At 45.5% G+C, this 23,163-nt stretch overlaps 1 protein-coding gene across 2 annotated transcripts in view; it reads left to right on the top strand.

Annotated features, from left to right (window-relative positions):
* LOC137368229 (dedicator of cytokinesis protein 2-like) overlaps positions 1 to 23,163 on the top strand; it is a 1,222,644-nt gene that overhangs the window by 1,106,284 nt on the left and 93,197 nt on the right. For both annotated transcript variants that reach the window (XM_068028710.1, XM_068028709.1), the window contains exons 38-40: positions 438 to 551; positions 12,575 to 12,664; positions 17,330 to 17,434. In XM_068028710.1, the coding sequence (XP_067884811.1) occupies positions 438 to 551; positions 12,575 to 12,664; positions 17,330 to 17,434 (309 nt within the window). The remainder of the gene's footprint in view (positions 1 to 437; positions 552 to 12,574; positions 12,665 to 17,329; positions 17,435 to 23,163) is intronic.

Below are 23,163 nucleotides of genomic sequence, written 5' to 3'. Positions count from 1 at the left end.
AGGTGGTAGGGAAAATATAGGGACAGGTGGGGATGTGGTAGGAATATGGAATTAGTGTAGGATTAGTATAAATGGGTGGTTGATGGTCGGCACAGACTCGGTGGGCCGAGGGGCCTGTTTCAGTGCTGTATCAATAAACTAAACTAAACAGCCTTGGTACCATTCTGGTAAATCTACGCTGTACCTGCCTCCATGGACAGTATATCCTTTCCGGGGTGCAATTCCCAGAGATGAATGCAATACTCCACATGGGGTCTGGAGCAGAGGCGATAAAGGGTTTTGTTGGGGGAGTTCCAGAGATTTAATCACCCATTGCTCCTTCTTTCGAAAAAGGTCTTGATAGTGGCCCTTGCTGGTCAGGAATAAAACAGACCAATGTGACATTGATTTAGAGACTCTATATTTATTGATTTTCTGCTTTTTCTTTTGTGAACCAGTGGGCTGACGACCAATTTGCTTCGCACATTCAGGATTTCCAGGGTTTTCAGACACAGCGGCAACTGAAGGAGAATCTGTACAATAAAATCATTGAATGCTTTGACAAGGGCAAGGTAAGGCCTGCCAACAAGAGTCAAACTCTCTGCTAACTCTGGGACACCCTAAACCCAGTATCCCCGGGTACAACTTTTTTTTTTAAAGAAGAAATTTGTATTCCTATAGTGCTGATCATGACCTTGGGAACTTCCTAAGTGCTTTACAGCTAATGAAGTTATTTTGAAGTATAGTCATTGTTGTAGTGGAGGAAGTATAGCTGCCAATTTGTGCACAGCAAGCTCCCACAAACAGCAAGGAGTTAATGACCAGATAATCTGCTTTAGTGATATGGGATAAATGTTGGCAGGACACTGGGGAGAATTCCCCTGCTGTGATCCACAGTAAACCAATATGGCTAGATTTCCTCCGGTCAGTATTTTGTAAAATGCGTTCTTTGATTTGACTCCAAACCAGAAGGGAGTTAGCAGCACACTGAACGCACAGTTCCTCTGCTTATAATGCAAGTGTTGCCGTTAACATCATTCTTCCACTATAAGTAATGGACAATATAACAATTACTTCGAAACATAAATTAAGAAGGAGAGATGTATGTTGGAACTAAAATAAGTCAATGAGAAGTAATCTTAACAAGCAGCTATCAATAGTCACTCAAGGCAAGAGTTTATCTTGAAGGAAAAAACACTGATATGATCTTACTGTAAGTGCTCCGTGTTCTAACCATTAAATGGCTATATTTAGGTTTGCGATTCGTCCCCATAGGAGTTTGAAAGGCCATAGTTAAATATAGGTTTAAGATGCATGTGCGTAATCAGAAACAGAGGAACAAAACATTTTCTTTGCAGAGGTTTAAAACTGGTGAGTATAGAGGATTAAGGTAATCTGCCCTTATCGAGGCACCCCAAAATAGTTATTGCACTCAATACGTTGAAGACGGGGCATTTGTAATTGAAGGTTATTGTTAATTACCCAGTACAGATGATTGCCCATCATAACCGTGGTGGTCTGAGTGCTGGTCCGGGGCGGAGGAAGCATATACAGGCCATCTTAGGCAGGAGAATAGGAGGGCATGATCCCCCCCCGGCCAAGCTTCCCCCCATGGAACTCTAGACAAATACTGGAGAGCCATGAAATGTTCTGAAAAAGCCGATGTCAATTTTAAAAATCTCATCCTTGTCATGGCCTCCCCCCCTTCCTATCTTTGCAACCTCCTCCAGCCCTACAACTCTCTGTGCTCTCTGCACTCCTCCAATTCTGGTCTCTTGAGCTTTGCTGATTTTCATCACTTTGCCCTTGGTGGCCATGCTTTCATCTAACTAGACCCTAAGCTCTGGAATTCCCTCTCCACCTCTCTCTCCTCCTTTGAGACTCTCCTTAAAACCTACCTATTTGACCAAGCTTTTGGCCATCTGCCCTATGTGTCATGTGTCTCGGGGTCAAACTTTGGCTGGTAACACTCTTGTGAAGAGCCTTGTTAAAGGCATGTTAAAGACACTATATAAATGTAATTTGTTGATTTTGTCAGAGTTTGATATTCTGTGAGTTTTGGTGTCATGCTCAGCTGGATGAACTTGCCATGAGACCATCCATCTCCGATTCCTTCTGGCCTGGGTCATTACCATCTGACACTTCCCTTTATTGGCCAAGGTATAGAATACAAAAGCAGGGATGTAATGCTGGAACTGTATAAAACGCTGGTTAGGCCACAGCTGAAGTATTGCATACAGTTTTGGTCACCACATTACAGAAAGGACATAAATGCTCTGGAGAGAGTACAGAGGAGGTTTACAAGAATGTTGCCAGGGCTTGAAAGTTGCAGCTATGAAGAAAGATTGGATCAGCTAGGGTTGTTTTCCTTAGAACAGAGGAAGCTGAGGGGTGACTTAATTGAGGTGTACAAAATTATGAGGGGCCTATAGAGAGTAGACAGGAAGGATCTGTTTCCCCAAGCGAAGAGGTCAATTACCAGGGGGCACAGATTTAAGGTGATTGGTAGAAGGATTAGAGGGGACATGAGGAAATGTTTTTTCACCAAGAGGATGGTGGGTGTCTGGAATTCACTGCCAGGAATGGTGGTGGAGGCAGAAACCCTCAATTCTTTTAAAAGGTACCTGAACATGCACCTGAAGTGCTGTAACCTGCAAGGCTATGGACCAGGTGCTGGAAGGTGGAATTAGATTGGGCGGCTAGTTTTTTCAGCCAGCCCAGACATGACGGGCTGAATGGCCTCCTTCTGTGTTGTAATTTTTCTATGGTTCTATCAAAAGTAGACGGGGCCTGTCCTGCCTAGCAGCCTTTATTTGGCTTCTATAACTTGTTTTGGATGGAGATTCCCCCAGCGCCCAGATGCAGTGCCCACAACAATCAGGCAGGTTCCTTCAGACCCATGCACTCCACCTCCCCTTTGCATTTTCAGGCACCAAATCCTCCTGATGGGAGTTTACACCCTGCACTCCACTTCAGCGGATTCGGTAGCGCCCGAAAGTGTGGCCTCTTTGCGAATAGGCCCCTGGTGAATTTGCCTAGCATTTGCTGGCAGGTCTCTCTGTCTGATGATAATAACTTAAATAGGTATTGGACAGGGCTCAGGAGAGGAGGATAAGAAAATCCAGCCTTTGCAGCTGCAATGCAATTTCAAGAGCAGCTCATTTTTAAATGTTTTATAACCTGTTTATTACGATTTAATAAAGCACGACATGCAATTAAATCATAAACTGACTGGAGGACTGTGTTTCCCTGATTTTGTTAATTAATTATTAGAGTGATGTGACTTCTTTTAAGATTGAAGATGTGTTCGTTCTTCACAATAATTATATTAAACTTTATCGAATTACCACATGCCAATGGTTTAGTTGGCATTGGCAACGTACGGGAAGATTAACGCAGAGACGTGCGAAGTGATGCATTTTGTTAGGAAGAATGAGGAGAGGCAATATAAACTAAATGATATAATGTAAAATGGTGTGCAAAAACAGAAAGAATTTGGGGCGTAGGTACACAAATCTTTGAAGATGGGAGGACAAGTTGAGAAGCCTGTTAAAAAGCACATGGGATCCTTGGCTTTATAACTGAGGCATAGAGTACAAAAGCAAGGAAATTATGCTGAACCTTTATAAATCACTGGTTGGGCCTCTGCTGGAGTATTGTGTCCAATTGTGGACGCCAAACTTTAGGAAGAATGGTAAGGCCTTGAAGAGGGTGCAGAGATTTACTGGAATGGTACCAGGTATGAGGGGCTTCAGTTATGTGGAGACGCTAGGGAAGCTGGGATCATGTTCCCTACATCAGAGGAGGCTAAGAGGAGATTTAATAGAGGTGTTCAAAATTCTGTGAGTTTTCATAAAGTACAAAAGAAGAAGCTGTTTCTGCTGGCAGGAGGGTTGGAAAACAGAGGACACAGATTTAAGGTAATTGGCAAAAGTCATAGTCATTTACAGCACAGTGGCGCAGCGGTTAGCACCGCAGCCTCACAGCTCCAGCGACTCGGGTTCGGTTCTGGGTACTGCCTGTGCAGAGTTTGCAAGTTCTCCCTGTGACCGCGTGGGTTTCTGCTGGGTGCTCCGGTTTCCTCCCACAGCCAAAGACTTGCAGGTTGATAGGTAAATTGGCCATTGTAAATTGCCCCTAGTGTAGGTAGGTGGTAGGAGAATTGAGGGAAGGTGGGGATGTGAGAGGGAAATGGGATTAATGTAGGATTAGTATAAATGGGTGGTTGATGGTCGGCACAGACTCAGTGGGCCAAAGGGCCTGTTTCAGTGCTGTATCACTCTATGACTCTATGAGAAGGAGGCCATTCAGCCCATCAAGTCCATGCCAACTCTCCAGTACAGCAATGCAGCCAGTCCCATTCCCCCACTCTATCCCTGTAGCCCTGCAAGTTTATTTCCCTCTGAAATGGCCTAGCAAGCCACTCAGTTGTATCTAACCGCTATGAAGTCGATAAAAAGGAATGAAACCGGATGGACCACCCGGCATCAACCTAGGCACCGGAAACAACAACAGCAAACCCAGCCTTGCCGAACCTGCAAAGTCCTCCTTACTAACATCTGGGGGCTTGTGCCAAAGTTGGGAGAGCTGTCCCACAGACTAGTCAAGCAACAACCTGACATAGTCATACTCATGGAATCATACCTTACAGACAATGTCCCAGACACTGCCATCGCTATCCCCGGGTATGTCCTGTCCCACCGGCAGGACAGACCCACCAGAGGTGGCAGCACAGTGGTAGACAGTAGGGAGGGAGTTACCCCGGGAGTCCTCAACATCGACTCTGGACCCCATGAAGTCTCATGGCACCAGGTCAAACATTGGCAAGGAAACCTCCTGCTGATTACCACCGACTGCCCTCCCTCAGCTGATGAGTCAGTACTCCTCCATGTTGAACAGCACTTGGAGGAAGCACTGAGGGTGGCAAGGGTGCAGAATGTTCTCTGGGTGGCGGACCTCAATGTCCATCACCAAGAGTGGCTCGGTAGCACCACTACTGACTGAGCTGGCTGAGTCCTAAAGGACAAAGACTAGATCTGTGGCAGGTGGCGAGGGAACCAACACGAGGGAAGAATATACTCAACCTCGTCCTCACCAATCTGCCTGCCGCAGATGCATCTGTCCATGACAGTATTGGTAGGAGTGACCATCGCACAGTCGTTGTGGGGATAAAGCCCGCCTTCACATTGAGGATACCGTCCATCGTGTTGTGTGGCACTATCACTGTGCTAAATGGGATAGATTTTGAACAGATCTAGCAATGCAAAACTGGGCATCCATGAGGCACTGTGGGCCATCAGCAGCAGCAGAATTGTACACAACCACAATCTGTAACCTCATGGACCAGCATATCCCCCATTCTACAATTACCATCAAGGCAGGAGACCACCCTGGTTCAAAGAAGAGTGAAGGAGGGCATGCCAAGAGCAGCACTAGGCATACCTCAAAATGAGGTGTCAACCTGGCGAAGCTACAACGGAGGACTGCATGCATGCCAAACTGCATAAGCAGCATGCAATAGACAGAGCTAAGCGATCCCATAACCAATGGATCAGATCTAAGCTCTGCAGTCCTTCCACATCCAGCCATGAATGGTGGTGGACAATTAAACAACTAACTGGAGGAGGTGGCTCCACAAATATCCCCATCCTCAATGATGGGGGAGCCCAGCACATCAGTGCGAAAGATAAGGCAGAAGCATTTGCAACAATCTTCAGCCAGAAGTGCCGAGTTGATGATCCATCTCGGCCTCCTCCTGAAGTCCCCAGCATCATAGATGCCAGACTTCAGCCAATTCGATTCATTCTGCGTGATATCTAGAAATGACTGAAGGCACTGGATACTGCAAAGGCTATGGACCCTGATAATATTCCGACAATAGAACTGACGAACTGTGCTCCAGAACTTGCCGTGCCCCTAGCCAAGCTGTTCCAGTATAGCTACAACACTGGCATCTACCCAGCAATGTGGAAAATTACACAGGTTTGTACCGCCAGCTAATGGGAGAAGCTTTTCTTTGTCTACCTTATCCAAAAAAACCTGTCAGAATCTTGTATATCTCGATCAGATCTCCCCTCAATCTCCTTTGCTCCAAGGTGAACAACCCCAACTTCTCCAATCTAACTTGTAGCTAAATTCCTCATTCCTGGAACCATTCAGTAAATCTCCTCAGAGGCAGAAATGGGAGAATAAGGAAAAAAAAGCCATTTGCACAGTGAGTTAATCTGACATGCACTGCTTGAAAGGGCTGTGGAAGCAGATTCAATAATAATTTTCAAAAGCGAATTGGCTATTATGTTCGCAAAGAGAAAATATTCAGGGCTTAAGGGAAAGAGCAGGGGAGTGGGATTAATTGGATGGGGTTTTCAGGAAGCCAGCAGACACAATGAGTCAAATGGCCTCCTTCAGAAACAAAAGCTGAAAATGCTGGAAATACTCAGCAGGTCAGAAAGCATCTCGGAGAGAAAAACAGAGTTAACGTTTCAGGCCAACGTGACCTTCTGAGTTGTACGACTCGAGGATACAGGCCAGAAACTCTCCAAGTTTGTTTCCCAGTTAGCTGATTGCCCCATCCAGGATGTGACTTCAACATCCCGTTGGGTGAGAGAGGGAGAGAAACCAGTCGAGGATTTCTAACACTGATCATTGTTTAATGACTCCAGCCTGGTTCTGACGCCCCATCACATAGCACTTCCAGAAATGGTGGGGCTCAATTTACCCTCCCATTCCCACTTGGTGATCCGTCCACTGGAATTGTCATTGGGGCCTTCACGTGGGTGGCCTAGATGTCTCAGGAAGGTCCAACCTAAATCGGAATCCCGTGACAAACGTAGGACCCCGTCCTGGAACTTTGAAGCACCAGTGGGCGGGGTCTGCGTCACGCACACTCCGCCCACTGGAATTAGACATGGAGTGGCTGAGCCAGGATTCCTTAAAGGGACCACCAGAGACCACATCTAAACCAAGTCATTTATCAGCCAAGACAGGCCTTGCCTTTAAAAGAATAATTGTATGCTGCAAAGGCTATGGGCCCTGATAGCATTCCAGCAATAGTACTGTAGACTTGTTCTCCAGAACTAGCCGCGCCCCTAGCTAAGCTGTTCCAGTACAGCTACAACACTGGCATCTACCCGGCAATATGGAAAATTGCCAAGGTATGTCCTGTGCAGAAAAAGCAGGACAAATCCATTCCCAATTCTATTCTATTCTATAGTCTATTCCCAATCATCAGCAAAGTGATGGAAGGGGTCGACAACAGTGCCATCAAGCGTCACTTGCTCAACAATATCCTGCTCACTGACACTCAGTTTGGGTTCCACCAGGGCCACTCAGCTCCTGACCTCATTACAGCCTTGATCCAAACATGGACAAAACAGCTGAACAGCAGAGGTGAGGTGAGAGTGACTGCCCTTGACATCAAGGTAGCATTTGACCGAGTATGGCATCAAGGAACCCCAGCAAACCTGGAGTCAATGGGAATCAGGGGGAAAACTCTCAGCTGGTTGATGTCACACCTAGCACAAAGGAAGATGGTTGTGGTTGTTGGAGGTCAATCATCTCAGTCCTAGAGACATCACTGCAGGAGTTCCTCAGGGTAGTGTCCTAGGCCCAACCATCTTCAGCTGCTTCATCAATGAGGCCTTCCATCATGAGGCCAGAAGTGGGGATCTTCGCTGATGATTGCACAAAGTTCAGCACCATTCACGATTCCTCAGATACTGAAGCAGCGCATGTCCATATGCAGCAAGACCAGGACAACATTCAGGCTTGGGCTGTTAAGTGGCGAGTAACATTCACGCCACACAAGAGCCAGGCAATGACCATCTCAAACAAGGGAGAATCTAACCATCTGCCCGTGACATTCAACGGCATTACCATCGCTGAATCCCCCACTATCAACATCATGGGGATCACCATTGACAGGAACAGAACTGGACCATCCAATAAATGCTGTGGCTACAAGAGTAGGCCAGAGGCTGGGAATTCTGCAGCGAGTAATTCACCTCCTGTCTCCCCAGTGCCTGTCCACCATCTACAAGGCACAAGTCAGAAGTGTGATGGAATACGTTCCATTTGCCTGGATGAGTGCAATGGCAACAACACTCAAGAAGCTCGACACCATCCAAGACAAAGCAGCCAGCTTGATTGGCACCCCACTCACCATCTTCAACATTCACTCCCTTTACCACTGACGCACAGTAGCAGCAGTGTGTACCATCTACAAGATGCAGTGTAGCAACTCACCAAGGCTCCTTAGACAGTACCTTCCAAACCCACAACCTCTAACAACTGGAAGGACAAGGGCAGCAAATGCATAGGAACACCACCACCTGCAAGTTCCCCTCCAAGCTAGACACCATCCTGACTTGGAACTCTATCGCTATTCCTTCACTGTCTCTGGGTCAAAATCCTGGAACTCCCTTCCGAACAGCACTGTGGGTGTACCTACCCCACATGGACTGCAGCGCTTCAAGAAGGCAGCTCAACACCACTTTCTCCAGAGCAATTAGGGATGGGCAATAAATGCTGGCCTAGCCAGCGACGCCCACATCCCATGAACGAATAAAAAAAAACCCCAACGTGCATCAGAGGTACATTTTCAGACAAAACCTGACATTGAACCAGATATAAGATGATTGAAGCTTGGTCAAAGAGGTAGATTTTAAGAAACATCATAAAGGAAGAGGGAGAGGTATAGAGGCGGAAAGGTTTAGGGAGGAAATTCCAGAGCTTAGGGCCCAGGCAACTGAAAATGCGCAAAATTGGAGGAGCATAAATATCTCGGATGATTTTGGGCTGGAGGAGATGATAGGGATGATGGGGATTCGGGCAAGGCAAGGCCTTCAGGCAAGCAGGAGAGAAAATAAAGAAAGAAACACCTAGTTAAAAATGACTGGATATCTGCAGCTATAACTGGCTGAATAAGGTACGCATGATAAACATAGGGAGAGAGGAAATTTTAATGGGATTAGCATCCTTGAAAATTGATAAATCACCAGGGCCAGATGAAATGTACCCCAGGCTGTTAAAAGAAGCAAGAGAGGAAACAGCAGAAGGTCTGAACATCAATTTCTAGTCCTCACTGGATACAGGTGTGGTGCCGGAGAATTGGAGAACTGCTAACATTGTACCTCTGTTTGAAAAGGGAGCGAGGGATAGACCAAATAATTACAGGCCAGTCAGTCTAACCTCAGTTGTGGGCAAATTATTGGAATCTATTCTGAGAGACAGGATAAACTGTCACTTAGAAAGGCACAGATTAATCAAGGATAAACAGCATGGATCTTAAAGGAAGATCTTGTTTGACCAACTTGATTGGATTTTTTGAAGAAGCAACAAGGAAGATAGATGAGGGTACTGCAGTTGATATGGTCTACACGGATTTTAGCAAGGCTTTTGACAATGTCCTACATGGCAGACTGGTTAAAAGAATAAAATCCCATGGGATCCAGGGAAATACAGCAAGGTGGATACAAAATTGGCTCAGTGGCAGGAAACAAAGGGTAATTGTTGACAGGTGTTTTTGCGACTGGAGGGCTGTTTCCAGTGGCGTTCTGCAGGGCTCAGTACAGGGTCCCCTGCTTTTTGTGATATACATTAATGATTTGGATGTAAATGTAGGGGGCATGATCAAGAAGTTTTCAGGAGACACAAAGATTGGCTGTGTGGTTGATAGCGAGGAGGATAGCTGAAGGCTGCAGGAAGATATTGATGGTCTGGTCAGACGGGCAGAAAAGTGGCAAATGGAATTCAACCTGGAGAAGTGTGAGGTGATGCATTTGGGGAGGTTAAACAAGGCAAAGGAATACATGATTAATGGGAAAATACTGAGAAGTGTAGAGGAAGTGAGGGACCATGGAGTGAATGTCCACAGATCCCTGAAGGTGGCAGGACAGTTCAATAAGGTGGTTGAGAAGGAACATGGAATCCTTTCCTTTATTTGTCGAGGTACAGAATATAAGAGCAGTGTGGTTATGCTGGGACTGCATAACTCATTGGTTAGGCCACAACTTGAGTACTGTGTGAAGTTCTGGTCATCGCATTGCATAAAGGTTGTAATTGCACTAGAGACGATACAAAGGATATTTACGAGGATGTTGCCAGGATTGGAAAAATGCAACTATGAGGAAAGATTGGATAGGCTGGGGTTGCTCTCCTTGGAACAGAGAATGCTGAGGGGAGATCTGATTGAAATGTACAAAATTTTGAGGAGCCTGGATAGAGTGGAAATGAAGGGTCTATTCACCTTAGCAGGGAGGTCAGTGACGAAGCGGCATAGATTTAAAGTGATTGGTAGAAAAATTACAGGGGAGATGAGGAAAGACTTCTTCACCCAGAGGGCAGTGGGGGGCTGGAACTCACTGCCTGAAAGGGTAGTTGAGGCAGAAACCCTCAACTCCTTCAAAAGGAGTCTGGATATGCAGGGCTACAGACCAAATGCTGGAAGGTGGATTAGAATAGGTGGATCGTTTTTCGGCTAAGTGGCCTCTTTCTGTGCCTTAAACTTGATGTGATTCCATGATTCTGTGCCAGGGAGGCTAACAGAATATCCCTGAAGTGAAGTGTTGCCACTGCATTTAAATTGGTCCGATTGAGCCCAGCATGAGTCATGTTGGAAATAACCAAGCTCCAATTGATGGCTGTGAGTTGGAGTTCAGTCGAGCTGTCAAGCACTGTAATTGTGAACCAACACAAGAGTTTTTCCTTCTTTTCTGTACAAAGAGAGATGATAAATCCCTGCTGAGCTTGTGACATTTATTACTTGTTTCTCATATTTTATTTGAACTTTCTAACATTTTTTTGTGAGTTATTACTTTGGATCTGAACACAGGCACCATCACTCAATACCCAGAGACCGTCACTCGATACCCACACACTGTCACTCGATACCCACGCACTGTCACTCGATACCCACGCACTGTCACTCGATACTCGCATACAGTCACTCAATACTCACACGGCCACTCGATACCAAGACACCGTCACTCGATACCCAGACACTACCACTCGATACCCAGACACTGACACTAGGTACCCCAACACCATCACTCGATAGCCACACACTGTCACTCAATACCCAGACATTGTTACTCGATACCCAGACACTGCCACTCGATACCCAGACACTGTCATTCGATACCCAGATACCGTCACTCAATACCCAGACACCGTCACTCTATACACAGGCACTGTCACTCGATACCGAGGCACTGTACTCGATACCCAGACACTGTCACTCAATACCCAGACCCTGTCACTCGATACCCAGGCAATGCCACTCAATACTCAAACAGTCACTCAATCTTCAGGCTCTGTCATTTGATACCTAGATATTGCCATTGATTACCCATTTTTCCTCAATGACACACCATAGTGGAATTGCTGTGCCCAAACACTATAAAGCCAGGAGCAGACACATGCCCCGTCTAATCCACCTCCAGTCACTTACCCCAGTGTAATATGTAGTTCATTGGCTTGATGAGGTCGTGATGGTTCTTGTAATTCAACCATTGTAAACTTGTGGTGATGGTGATCTTTGGTATCTTTCAATGCCATGGATTAGAGAGGGAGAATTCAGACAGGTCTCCTGTTCCTTAGCAGCATCCCCTGCTGGACATCAACTTGCGTGAATATTGAGCGAAACAATGTTCAGCTGTCACCTCCCATGCTGTCTTCCCTGATCAAGGCACACAGATAATTCATGCACCCCTTGGGTGGGTATGTAGATGCCATTTATTACCTATTTACTCTGGCACAAAGCCTTTCGAGCTAGGCCATCCAGGAGTGAGATCAGGAAGCACTTTTTTATACAAAGGGGTAGTGAACATCTGAAATTCTCTGTCCCCCCCGACCCCAAAAGTTGCGTGGGATACTGGAGATCACCTGAAGCTTTCAAAACCGAGATGGATAGATTATTGTTGGGTAAAGATATCGAGGGATAAGGATCAAAGGCAGGTACATTTGTGAGGAGATTTGATAGAGGTGTTCAAAATCATGAGAAGTCTGGACAGAACAGAAAGGGTTAAACTGTGCCCATTGGCGGAAGGGTCGAGAACCAGAGGACACCGATATAAAGTGGATGGCAAACGAACCAACGATGACATGAAGAAAAAACATTTTATGCAGTGAGTGATTAGGGTCTGGGATGCACCGCCTGAAAGGTTGGGGGAGGAAGATTCAATCATGGCTTTCAAAAGGGAATTAGATAAGCACCTAAAGTGGAAAAAAAAATTCAGAGCTGTGGGAAAAGGGCAGGGGAGTGGGACTAGCTAAATTACTTTTGCAGAGAGCCAGCACGACACAATGGGCCGAATGGCCTCCTTCCGTGTCGTAACCATTCTATGATTTTGTGATTCTATGAAACCGAATTAAGATGCAGATCAGCTACAATTTAAGTGACTGACAAAGCAGGTCCGAGGGGCTGAATGGCCTCCGCCTATTCCGAACGTTACTATGCTGTTACTATTGAAGGAGCGGGGAAAAATTGGCAAGCCAAGCCCCTTAGAAAGAATAAATTACATTGACATTATACAAAGTAGCACAGACAAATCCGTTCAACATGTCACGCTAATTATTTGCTGCTTGCTGTGAACAGATGTGGGAAGAAGCCATTCATCTCTGCAAGGAGCTGGCAGAACAGTATGAGATGGAGGTCTTTGATTATGAACTACTGAGTGAGACCCTGGTGAGTAAATGTGAGCTTTCATTGATTATGATAAGCTAATGATGATTGACGATACCCATTTCCCATACAGGAGATTAGTCTTTAACTCTCCGCTGCCTTTTGTCGAATCCACCGGGTTGGGGCGAGGTGGGGTTGACTGATAGGGCAGTGAACGATGCCAAGCCTTGGAAGAAGTTGAAAGGTTAATAGTGAAAACTATTAGACTGTCTGGCCTTTCTTCAAGAGCAGCTCAATACTGTCTCAATATTAATCAACTGCCATTCTTACATCAGCCTTGGTGGGGACGTTTTCTGGATTGTGCTGTCTGTTTACACTGATCATTCGAGCTGATGTATCTTTTTTAGCCTGACAGCCTTAGTTGTCTCATTTCCTAATGATGCTAATTCTTCCAACTGTTCTATAGCGATGGGCTGCCTGACCAAGTTAAGAAAGAGTATGGTATACTTGGCTTTATATTCAAAAACAAGCAAGACATGCTAAACCTTTACAAAGTTAGGCCTCAGCTGGAGCATTGTGTGCAATTCTGGGAACTACACTTTAGGAAGTGGAGAGGGTACAGAGGAGGTTTACCAGAATGATACCAGGGATGTGGAGAGATTACAAGAGCTGGGATTGTTGTTCTAAGAGCAGAGAAGATTTAAAGGGAGATTTAATTGAGATATTCAAAATTACAAAAGTAGGGAGGTTATGCTTCAGTTATACAGGGCATCGGGGTGACCACATCTGGAGTACTGTGTACAGTACTGGTGTCCTTATTTAAGGAAGAATGTAAATGCGTCGGAAGCAGTACAGAGAAGGTTTACTAGACTAATACCTGGAATGGGCGGGTTGTCTTATGAGGAAAGGTTGGATAGGCCAGGTTTGTATCCGCTGGATTTTACAAGAGTAAGAGGCAACTTGATTGAAACACGTAAGATCCTGAGGGGTTTTGACAGGGTGGATGTGGAAAGGATGTTTCCTATTGTAGGAGAATCTAGAACTAGGGGTCACTGTTTAAAAATACGGGGTCACTCATTTAAGACAGAGAAGAGGAGAAATTTTTTCTCTCAGAGGGTCCTGAGTGTTTGGAACTCTCTTCCTCAAAAGGCGGTGGTAATAGTCTTTAAATATTTTTAAAACAGAGATAGATAGATTCTTGATAAGCAACGGGGTGAAAGGTTATCAGGGGAAGGTGAGAATGTGGAATTGAGGTTACAATCAGATCAGCCATGATCTTCTTAAATGCGGAACAGGCTCGAGGGGTACAAGTGGCCTACTCCTGCTCCTAATTCATATATTCGGATGTTTATATGAGGGGTTTTGATATGAGTAAGTAGGGGGAAACTGTTTCCTCTGGCAAGTGGGTTCGTAACCAGATGTCCTAAATTTAAAATAATTGGCAAATGAACTAGAGGGAAAATGAGGAGAAGTCTCTTCATACTTAGAGTTTTAAGATTTAGAACACACTGAAATGATGAGGGATTCAGATTCCATAGGTACTTCCAAAAGGCAATTATACACTCACTTGAAGAGGACTATTTTACAGGGTAATGGGGAGCAAGCCAGGTGTGGAATTAAATATTATAGCTCCTTCAAAGAGCTGGCTTAGGTGCGATTGCCCGAATGGCCTTTAAAGTTCTGTAAGATTCTATGATCCATGCTTCTACGATTCTACGTTGCTATGCCTCATGTGAAATCCTAAACTTTTGAGTTCAGGAAGGCCAGTTGATCTCGGAGAAAGTCACTCCTGAACAGAATCTTGACCTCTTCTGCTTTACCCTTCTCTAAACAGCGATTAGCAATAAAGAGCAGGAATTTCTTATCTCTCGCCCAGAGCTGCTGAGCTCAGCTGCCAGAGTGACTGAGATCAGCCAACTCACGCCAGGGATTGAGATTTGTTTCCTTCTGGCTGCTGTGGGCATTATCCACTTGTCCAATGATGGATATCCGAGTAACAGCCCCTGGGCCCCACATGCCTCCTGGACTCTGGTAGTCAGGCCCTCAAAGCTGAAACTGAAAAATCAATACTATTTGTGCTTGAATGCCTTATTCACTGGATTATGCTGTTTGAAATTCATATATGAAAAGAACATAATAGGAGCAGGAGTAAACCACACGTCCCCTCGAGCCTGCTCCACTATTTAATAAGATCATGTCTGAACTTTTACATCAACTCTATTTTCCCACTTGATCCCCTTTACCCTCGAGTCATAGAGTCACTGACGGCAGAGAAGGAGGCCATTCGGCCCATCTACCTATCCTGGAGCAATACAGTCAGTCCCACTCCCCTGCTTAATCCCCTTAGCCCTGCAAGTTTATTTCCTTCAAGTACCCATCCAGTTTCCTTTTGAAATCATTGATTGTTGTCGCTTCCACCACCTTCATGGGCAGCGAGTTCCAGGTCATTACCACTTGCTGCGTAAAAAAGTTCTTCCTTACATTCCCCCCTGCGTCTCTTACCCAAAACCTTCAATCTGTGACCCCTAGTCCTTGTAACATTAGTTAATGGGAACAGATTTTCCCTGTCTAACCTATTTATGCCTGTCATAATCTTGTACACCTCGATCAAACCTCCCCTCAATCTACTTTTAATGCTCAAAAATCTATTTATCTCAGCCTTGAATATACTCAACAGCTGAGCACCCACAGCTCTCTGAGCTAGAAAATTCTAAAGATTTACAACCCTCGGAGTGAAAAAACTTCTCCCCATCTCAGCCCTAAATGGCCAATCCCTTCTTCTGAAACTGTGACCCCTCGTTCTAAACTCTACAGTCAAGGGGAAGCAGCCTCTCAGCATCTACGATATCAAAGCCTCTAAGAATTTTATACATTTCAATGAGATTATCTCTTATTCTTCTTATGTAAGGGGGGCAAAACTGTACAGAGTATTTCAGGTGTGGTCTCACTAAAGCCCACAAAAAGAATTTGCATTGATCTGGCACATTGCACAACCACAGGACATCCCAAAGCACTTTACAATGAAGTACTTTTGAAGTGTAGTCAGTGTCATAATGTGGGAATAATAATAAAAGAAAAATATTGCGGATGCTGGAAATCTGAAATAAAAACAAGAAATGCTGGAACCACTCAGCAGGTCTGGCAACATCTGTGGAAAGAGAAGCAGAGTTAACATTTCGGGTCGTCCAGACAGCACCTCTGACAATGCAGTACTCCCTCAGTACTGCACTGAAAAGTCAGCCTAGATTTTTGTGCTTAAGGGTATGGAATAGGATTTCAACCCACAGTCTTCTGAGTCAGAAGTAAGAGAGCTACTGAAGGGAGTTTCTCAAAATGGAGACGTGTGACCAGTGGTGTTCCACAGGGATCCGTGCTGGGACCACTGTTCTTTGTGATATACATAAATGATTTGGAGGAAAGTATAGGTGGTCTGATTAGCAAGTTTGCAGACGACACTAAGATTGGTGGAGTAGCAGATAGTGAAGGGGACTGTCAGAGAATACAGCAGAATATAGATAGATTGGAGAGTTGGGCAGAGAAATGGCAGATGGAGTTCAATCAGGGCAAATGCGAGGTGATGCATTTTGGAAGATCCAATTCAAGAGTGAACTATACAGTAAATGGAAAAGTCCTGGGGAAAATTGATGTACAGAGAGATTTGGGTGCTCAGGTCCATTGTTCCCTGAAGGTGGCAACGCAGGTCAATAGAGTGGTCAAGAAGGCATACGGCATGCTTTCCTTCATCGGACGGGGTATTGAGTACAAGGGTTGGCAGGGCATGTTACAGTTGTATAAGACTTTGGTTCGGCCACATTTGGAATACTGCGTACAGTTCTGGTCGCCACATTACCAAAAGGATGTAGATGCTTTGGAGAGGGTGCAGAGGAGGTTCACCAGGATGTTGCCTGGTATGGAGGGTGCTAGCTATGAAGAGAGGTTGAGTAGATTAGGATTATTTTCATTAGAAAGACGGAGGTTGAGGGGGGACCTGATTGAGGTGTACAAAATCATGAGAGGTATAGACAGGGTGGATAGCAAGAAGCTTTTTCCCAGAGTGGGGGATTCAATTACTAGGGGTCACGAGTTCAAAGTGAGAGGGGAAAAGTTTAGGGGGGATATGCGTGGAAAGTTCTTTACGTAGAGGGTGGTGGGTGCCTGGAACGCGTTTCCAGCGGAGGTGGTAGACGCGGGCACGATAGCGTCTTTTAAGATGTATCTAGACAGATACATGAATGGGCAGGAAGCAAAGAGATACAGACCCTTAGAAAATAGGCGACATGTTTAGATAGAGGATCTGGATCGGCGCAGGCTTGGAGGGCCGAAGGGCCTGTTCCTGTGCTGTAATTTTCTTTGTTCTTTGTTCTTTGATGCATACCTACAGAGCAGGTATTATTACAACCTGCAGCATTGACAAGTGAAAGGTAATGATCAGACAGCTCCAGAGAGCTATCCAATGCCTCTTGCCAGAGAGGGGAGCATGAGCAGGCATTGACTGAGGACAGAATGACTCATACACCAACACACAAACAATGGTCTTTTGGGCTCAATACCAGAGGCTGGCTAGCAGCCATGGAGAGGTGCCAGGCTGAGTGACTGGGAGGAGAGGAGAACATTAACAACAAGCATTATAAAAATGAAAAGGCATTTAATGGCAAATAAAGAACCTTCACAAAAGGGATCCAGTGTTTTTTCTCTGAGATTAATCTTATTTTGTTCTAAATTTCACAGCAACGCCAAGCGAAGTTCTACGAAAAAATCATGAAAGTTCTGAGGCCCAAACCTGACTACTTTGCAATTGGTTACTATGGCCAAAGTTTCCCAACCTTCATGCGGGTAAGGACCGTTCTATTTTGCAAAAGTATGTGCTCTATTTTCCTGGGGAGTGAAGGATGCAATGATTTGTGTTATAACTCATGGATAGACAAGCCTTTTGCCTGTAGAAACCATGCCTCATGTGGTGATCGAGGATGAGACTGATTCCCCTTTAGGATTCAAATAACTATCAATTCCACAGCATTATCTCTGGGTTAAATGAGAATACTGTGCACAGACTCTTCAGTATAGAGTGTTCTTTCTTTCCTTTACCCCCCCCCCCCCCATCCCACCCCACTCCAGCATAACCCGATCGCCTGTTTTCAGGAAGAATCCACTATCATCCTGTTTAGTTTCACTTGTGGGTACTTCAGTGCCTGAGACACCTCCGCCTCCCTCCCATTGTTCCTCCATCTCTCTGCTTCTTCGTCACTCCCTCTCTCTTTCCTCTGTCTCTGTCTGTCTCTCCCTCCAGGGTAGACATAACTAGTTTCTTTTGAATGAAGTCCTGAATCTCTGGAGTGCAACACCTTTCAGGATCTCAGGATGTCTCAAAGAACTTCACAGCCAATAAAGTACTTTTTTGAAGTCTATTCACTGTTATAATGTAGGAAGATGGTCCAATAGGAGCTCTTACATCCACCTGAGAGTGCAGACGGGAGTCTTGGTTTAACTTCTCATCCAGCAGACAGCACCTCTGACAGCGCAGCACTCCCTCAGTACTGCACTGGGAGTGTCAGCCTGGATTGTGCTACCTCTGACAGTGCAGCACTCCCTCAGTACTGCACTGGGAGTGTCAGCCTGGATTTTATGCTCTTGTCTCTGGAGTGGGACTTGGACCCATAACATTTGGACTCAGATCCAATAGTAACTTTCAAAAGGGAATTGGATACATTCTAGAAAAGGAAAAATTTGCAGGGCTATGAGGAAAGATTTATTCATTCATAGGACATAGATGTCACTGGTAATGCCAACATTTATTGCCCACCCCTAATTGCCCTGCTATGCCATTTCAGAGGGCAGTTAAGTGTCAATCACATTGCTGTGTGTCTGGAGTCACATATAGGCCAGACCAAATAAGGACGGCAGATTTCCTTCCCTAAAGGACATTAAAGAACCAGATGGGTTTTACAGCAATTCGGTAGTCGTATGGTCACCATAGCTGATATTAGCTTTTTTATTCCTTATTTATTTACATAGCCAAATTTAAATTCCTCAGCTGTTAAACTGGGATTTGAACTCATGTCCCCAGGTCATTAATGTAGACCCTTAGATTGCTAGATGTCACTATGTCACTATGTTACCATTCCCTAAAGAGCTATGGGGCATGGGGTTAATTGGATAGCCCTTTCAAGGAACCATCACAAGCATGATGAGCTGAATGCCCTCCTTTTGTGCTGTATCATTCGATGATTTGATGCTTTTGGAAAGTTATGGAATGTTAAATTACAAAAGATTCATAACAAGTGCTTTGGGATGTTTTAACCTTATATTAATGCAAATTGTTGTTGTAATAGCACCTGATCATTACGTCTCTCAGATATTTCTCAGAGTACTTCATGTACAGTGAATTACTTTGGAGGGTATCGACGTTTGCATTGTAGGCAAATGAAGCAGCCGTTTTGTGCACAACAAGCTCCAAGAACACCAGGTCTGAGTAGCGTAAGCATAGACCATTTTCTTTTCTGATCAACAACAACAATGGCACATAATGGGAATAGTGGAAGAAATCACGAGCACAAAGAAAATGGCCAGAAGATCTTGGAGGGAGGGGAGGTGAACTGAATGCAGCTCAAAGTAATCTAAGTATATCAGAGCGGTGTTTTTTTCAGATGAGCATACGGGATTTAGAGTCAGGAAAAGACCAGATGATCTATCAAACCTGCCCACACCATGATAGCCAGACCAGCATGGCTAAACATTATCTCCCAAGCCCACACTTTCCCCCGTAATTTCCTAGAGTCATGGGCCAGAATTTTACAGCCCCCCCACACGAGCAGGCTGGTAATGGGGGCGGAGGGGGGAAATTGAGTGGGAAGCAGGGGGGCCCTTCCCGATGCCTTCCCACCCCCCACTGCAATTTTACGCAGAGCATCGGTGGCGAGAAACAGCCCACTCGCCACAGGCCAATCAAGGCCCTTAAGTGGCTAATTAACTGCCACTTAAGCCTCCTCCTTTTACCAGCGGCGGCTGGGTGGCAAAGGCCCCCAGAAGGCCACCAGGTAAAACCATGAAGTGCACCCCGCCGCCCCCCACCCTCCATGGCCCGACCGCACCCACTAGACAACACTCTCCCGCGCCCCCCCTCCAACCGACCACACCCCCTTGCCTCGCTGGGGCCTGGCTGATTGTCCCTGGCGCGGTCCCAAAAACATACCTTTGTTCTGGGGCCGTCCTTCCTCTTGCCTCCGTTGGTCGCTGATTGGTCGTCAGCTCCATTAGACGGAACCTCCTACCTCAGAGAGTTGGAAGTCCCACCCAAGGCCAGTTAAGGGCCTGGGGAGTGAAAAATCCCAGCATGGCTCCCAGGCTGGAGGAGGTGGGCTCGCCTCCTGCCCAACATAAAATTCAGGCCATAGGATGGTTACAACACAGAAGAAGGCCATTTGTCCCATCATATCCATGTTGGCGCTCTGCAAGAACAACTCATCTCGTCCCACTCCCCACCTTTTCCCTGTGGCCCTGCAAACTTTTTCTCTTCAGTTGTTATGATCAGGTGAGGAGGGGCCAAAGGTCTCCCCTCTTTTCCCTCTCCTTGTCTGACCACAACAGGTTTATTTCTTTTTTACGTGGATACACTTGCCAATTCAGTGAGTGTTTAACTGTTTACGCGCCGTGATCATAAAAAGAACAAATCGGACAGGTTTTCTTGAGTTTAACAAAGAAAGAGGCGAGCTTTATTGTACTTAAATCAACCTAAGTAAAATAATAAAATACGCTCCAACATTCACACACACAAACAAATAGGTTACAGAGTGGGGAAAGATAGATTGGTCGAATTGGAGTCCAGATAAATAGAAGGAGTATATAACCTATGGAGGTTAATGATTCAACTGGCTTCAGGCTGAATTCAGTGGTTGTGCGACTTTCCTTTGGTGGTCCTGATGCTTCCAGTTTGAAGATGTGGACACTGATTCGGTGGTTCTCCTGGAGACAGCAGTGCAGCTGATTTTCTTCAAGGGGGTCTCTGTTCCTTCCGGAGACCTCTCCACCATTCGGCTGAAGTCATTAAGTACTGTGAACAGACTAACACAATCAAACACAGATCAATTAAACCACTGTCACTACAGTCTGCAGCAGGGTGCTCACGGTCAGCAGGCAGAGTTTGAACCTTGCAAGGTTTGAGAGGTTCATCTCAACCAGGTTAATATTCATGTTTCCAGCCGGTGGATTAAGGAAAATCATCATTCAACATAGCACATTTTCGTGACAAAATAATTATCCAATTCCCTTTTGAAAGCCATGATTGAAACTACCTCCACCATACTCTCGGGCAGAGCATTCCAAGTCCTAACCACTCGCTGTGCAAAAAAGATTTTTCTATCATCGCCATTGGTTCAGCTGTACAGAACCTCAGTTCGGCCACACTTAGAATATTGCGTGCAATTCTGGTCGCCACACTACCAGAAGGACATGGAGGCTTTGGAGAGGGTACAGAGGAGGTTTAGAACATTATTAGAACATTAGAACATTACAGCGCAGTACAGGCCCTTCGGCCCTCGATGTTGCGCAGACCATCTGACCTACACTATTCCATTTTCATCCATATGTCTATCCAATGACCACTTAAATGCCCTTAAAGTTGGCGAGTCTACTACTGTTGCAGGCAGGGCGTTCCACGCTCCTACTACTCTCTGCGTAAAGAAACTACCTCTGACATCTGTCCTATATCTTTCACCCCTCAACTTAAAGCTATGTCCCCTCGTGTTTGCCATCATCATCCGAGGAAAAAGACTCTCACTATCCACCCTATCTAACCCTCTGATTATCTTGTATGTCTCTATTAAGTCACCTCTCCTCCTCCTTCTCTCTAACGAAAACAACCCCAAGTCCCTCAGCCTTTCCTCGTAAGACCTTCCTTCCATACCAGGCAACATCCTAGTAAATCTCCTCTGCACCCTTTCCAAAGCTTCCACATCCTTCCTATAATGCGGTGACCAGAACTGCACACAATACTCAAGGTGCGGCCTCACCAGAGTTTTGTACAGCTGCATCATGACCTCGTGGCTCCGAAACTCGATCCCCCTACTAATAAAAGCTAACACACCATATGCCTTCTTAACAGCCCTATTAACCTGGGGAGCAACCTTCAGGGATTTATGTACCTGGACACCAAGATCTCTCTGCTCATCTACACTACCAAGAATCTTCCCATTAGCCCAGTACTCTGCATTGCTGTTACTCCTTCCAAAGTGAATCACCTCACACTTCTCCGCATTAAACTCCATTTGCCATCTCACAGCCCAGCTCTGCAGCCTATCTATGTCCCTCTGTACCCTACAACACCCTTCGACACTATCCACAACTCCACCGACCTTCGTGTCATCCGCAAATTTACTAACCCACCCTTCTACACCCTCATCCAGGTTATTTATAAAAATGACAAACAGCAGTGGCCCCAAAACAGAACCTTGCGGTACACCACTAGTAACTAAACTCCAGGATGAACATTTGCCATCAACCACCACCCTCTGTCTTCTTTCAGCTAGCCAATTTCTGATCCAAAGCTCTAAATCACCTTCAACCCCATACTTCCGTATTTTCTACAATAGCCTACCGTGGGGAACCTTATCAAACGCCTTACTGAAATCCATGTACACCACATCCACGGCTTTACCCTCATCCACCTGTTTGGTCACCTTCTCGTAAAACTCAATAAGGTTTGTGAGGCACGACCTACCTTTCACAAAACCGTGCTGACTATCGCAAATGAACTTATTCTTTTCAAGATGATTATAAATCCTATCTCTTATAACCCTTTCCAACATTTTACCCACAACCGAAGTAAGGCTCACAGGTCTATAATTACCAGGGCTGTCTCTACTCCCCTTCTTGAACAAGGGGACAACATTTGCTATCCTCCAGTCCTCCGGCATTACTCCTGTCGACAATGACGACATAAAGATCAACAACAACGGCTCTGCAATCTCCTCCCTGGCTTCCCAGAGAATCCTAGGATAAATCCCATCTGGCCCAGGGGACTTATCTATTTTCACTCTTTCCAAAATTGCTAACACCTCCTCCTTGTGAATCTCAATCCCATCTAGCCGAGTAGGCTGTATCTCAGTAATCTCCTCGGCAACATTTTCTTTCTCTACTGTAAATACTGACGAAAAATATTCATTTAACGCTTCCCCTATCTCCTCTGATTCCGCACACAACTTCCCACTACTATCCTTGATTGGCCCCGTTCTAACTCTTATCATTCTTTTATTCCTGATATACCTATAGAAAGCCTTAGGGTTTTCTTTGATCCTATCCGCCAATGACTTCTCGTGTCCTCTCCTTGCTCTTCTTAGCCCTCCCTTTAGATCCTTCCTGGCTAGCTTGTAACTCTCAAGCGCCCTAACTGAGCCTTCACGTCTCATCCTAACATAAGCCGCCCTCTTCCTCTTGACAAGCGCTTCAACTTCTTGAGTAAACCACGGCTCCCTCGCTCGACAACTTCCTCCCTGCCTGACAGGTACATACTTATCAAGGACACGCAGTAGCTGCTCCTTGAATAAGCTCCACATTTCGTTTGTGCCCAG

The sequence above is a fragment of the Heterodontus francisci genome, chromosome 1 (genome assembly GCF_036365525.1).
Source record: "Heterodontus francisci isolate sHetFra1 chromosome 1, sHetFra1.hap1, whole genome shotgun sequence".
Lineage (NCBI taxonomy): Eukaryota > Metazoa > Chordata > Chondrichthyes > Heterodontiformes > Heterodontidae > Heterodontus > Heterodontus francisci.
This window is presented reverse-complemented; position numbering and strand designations above follow the sequence as displayed.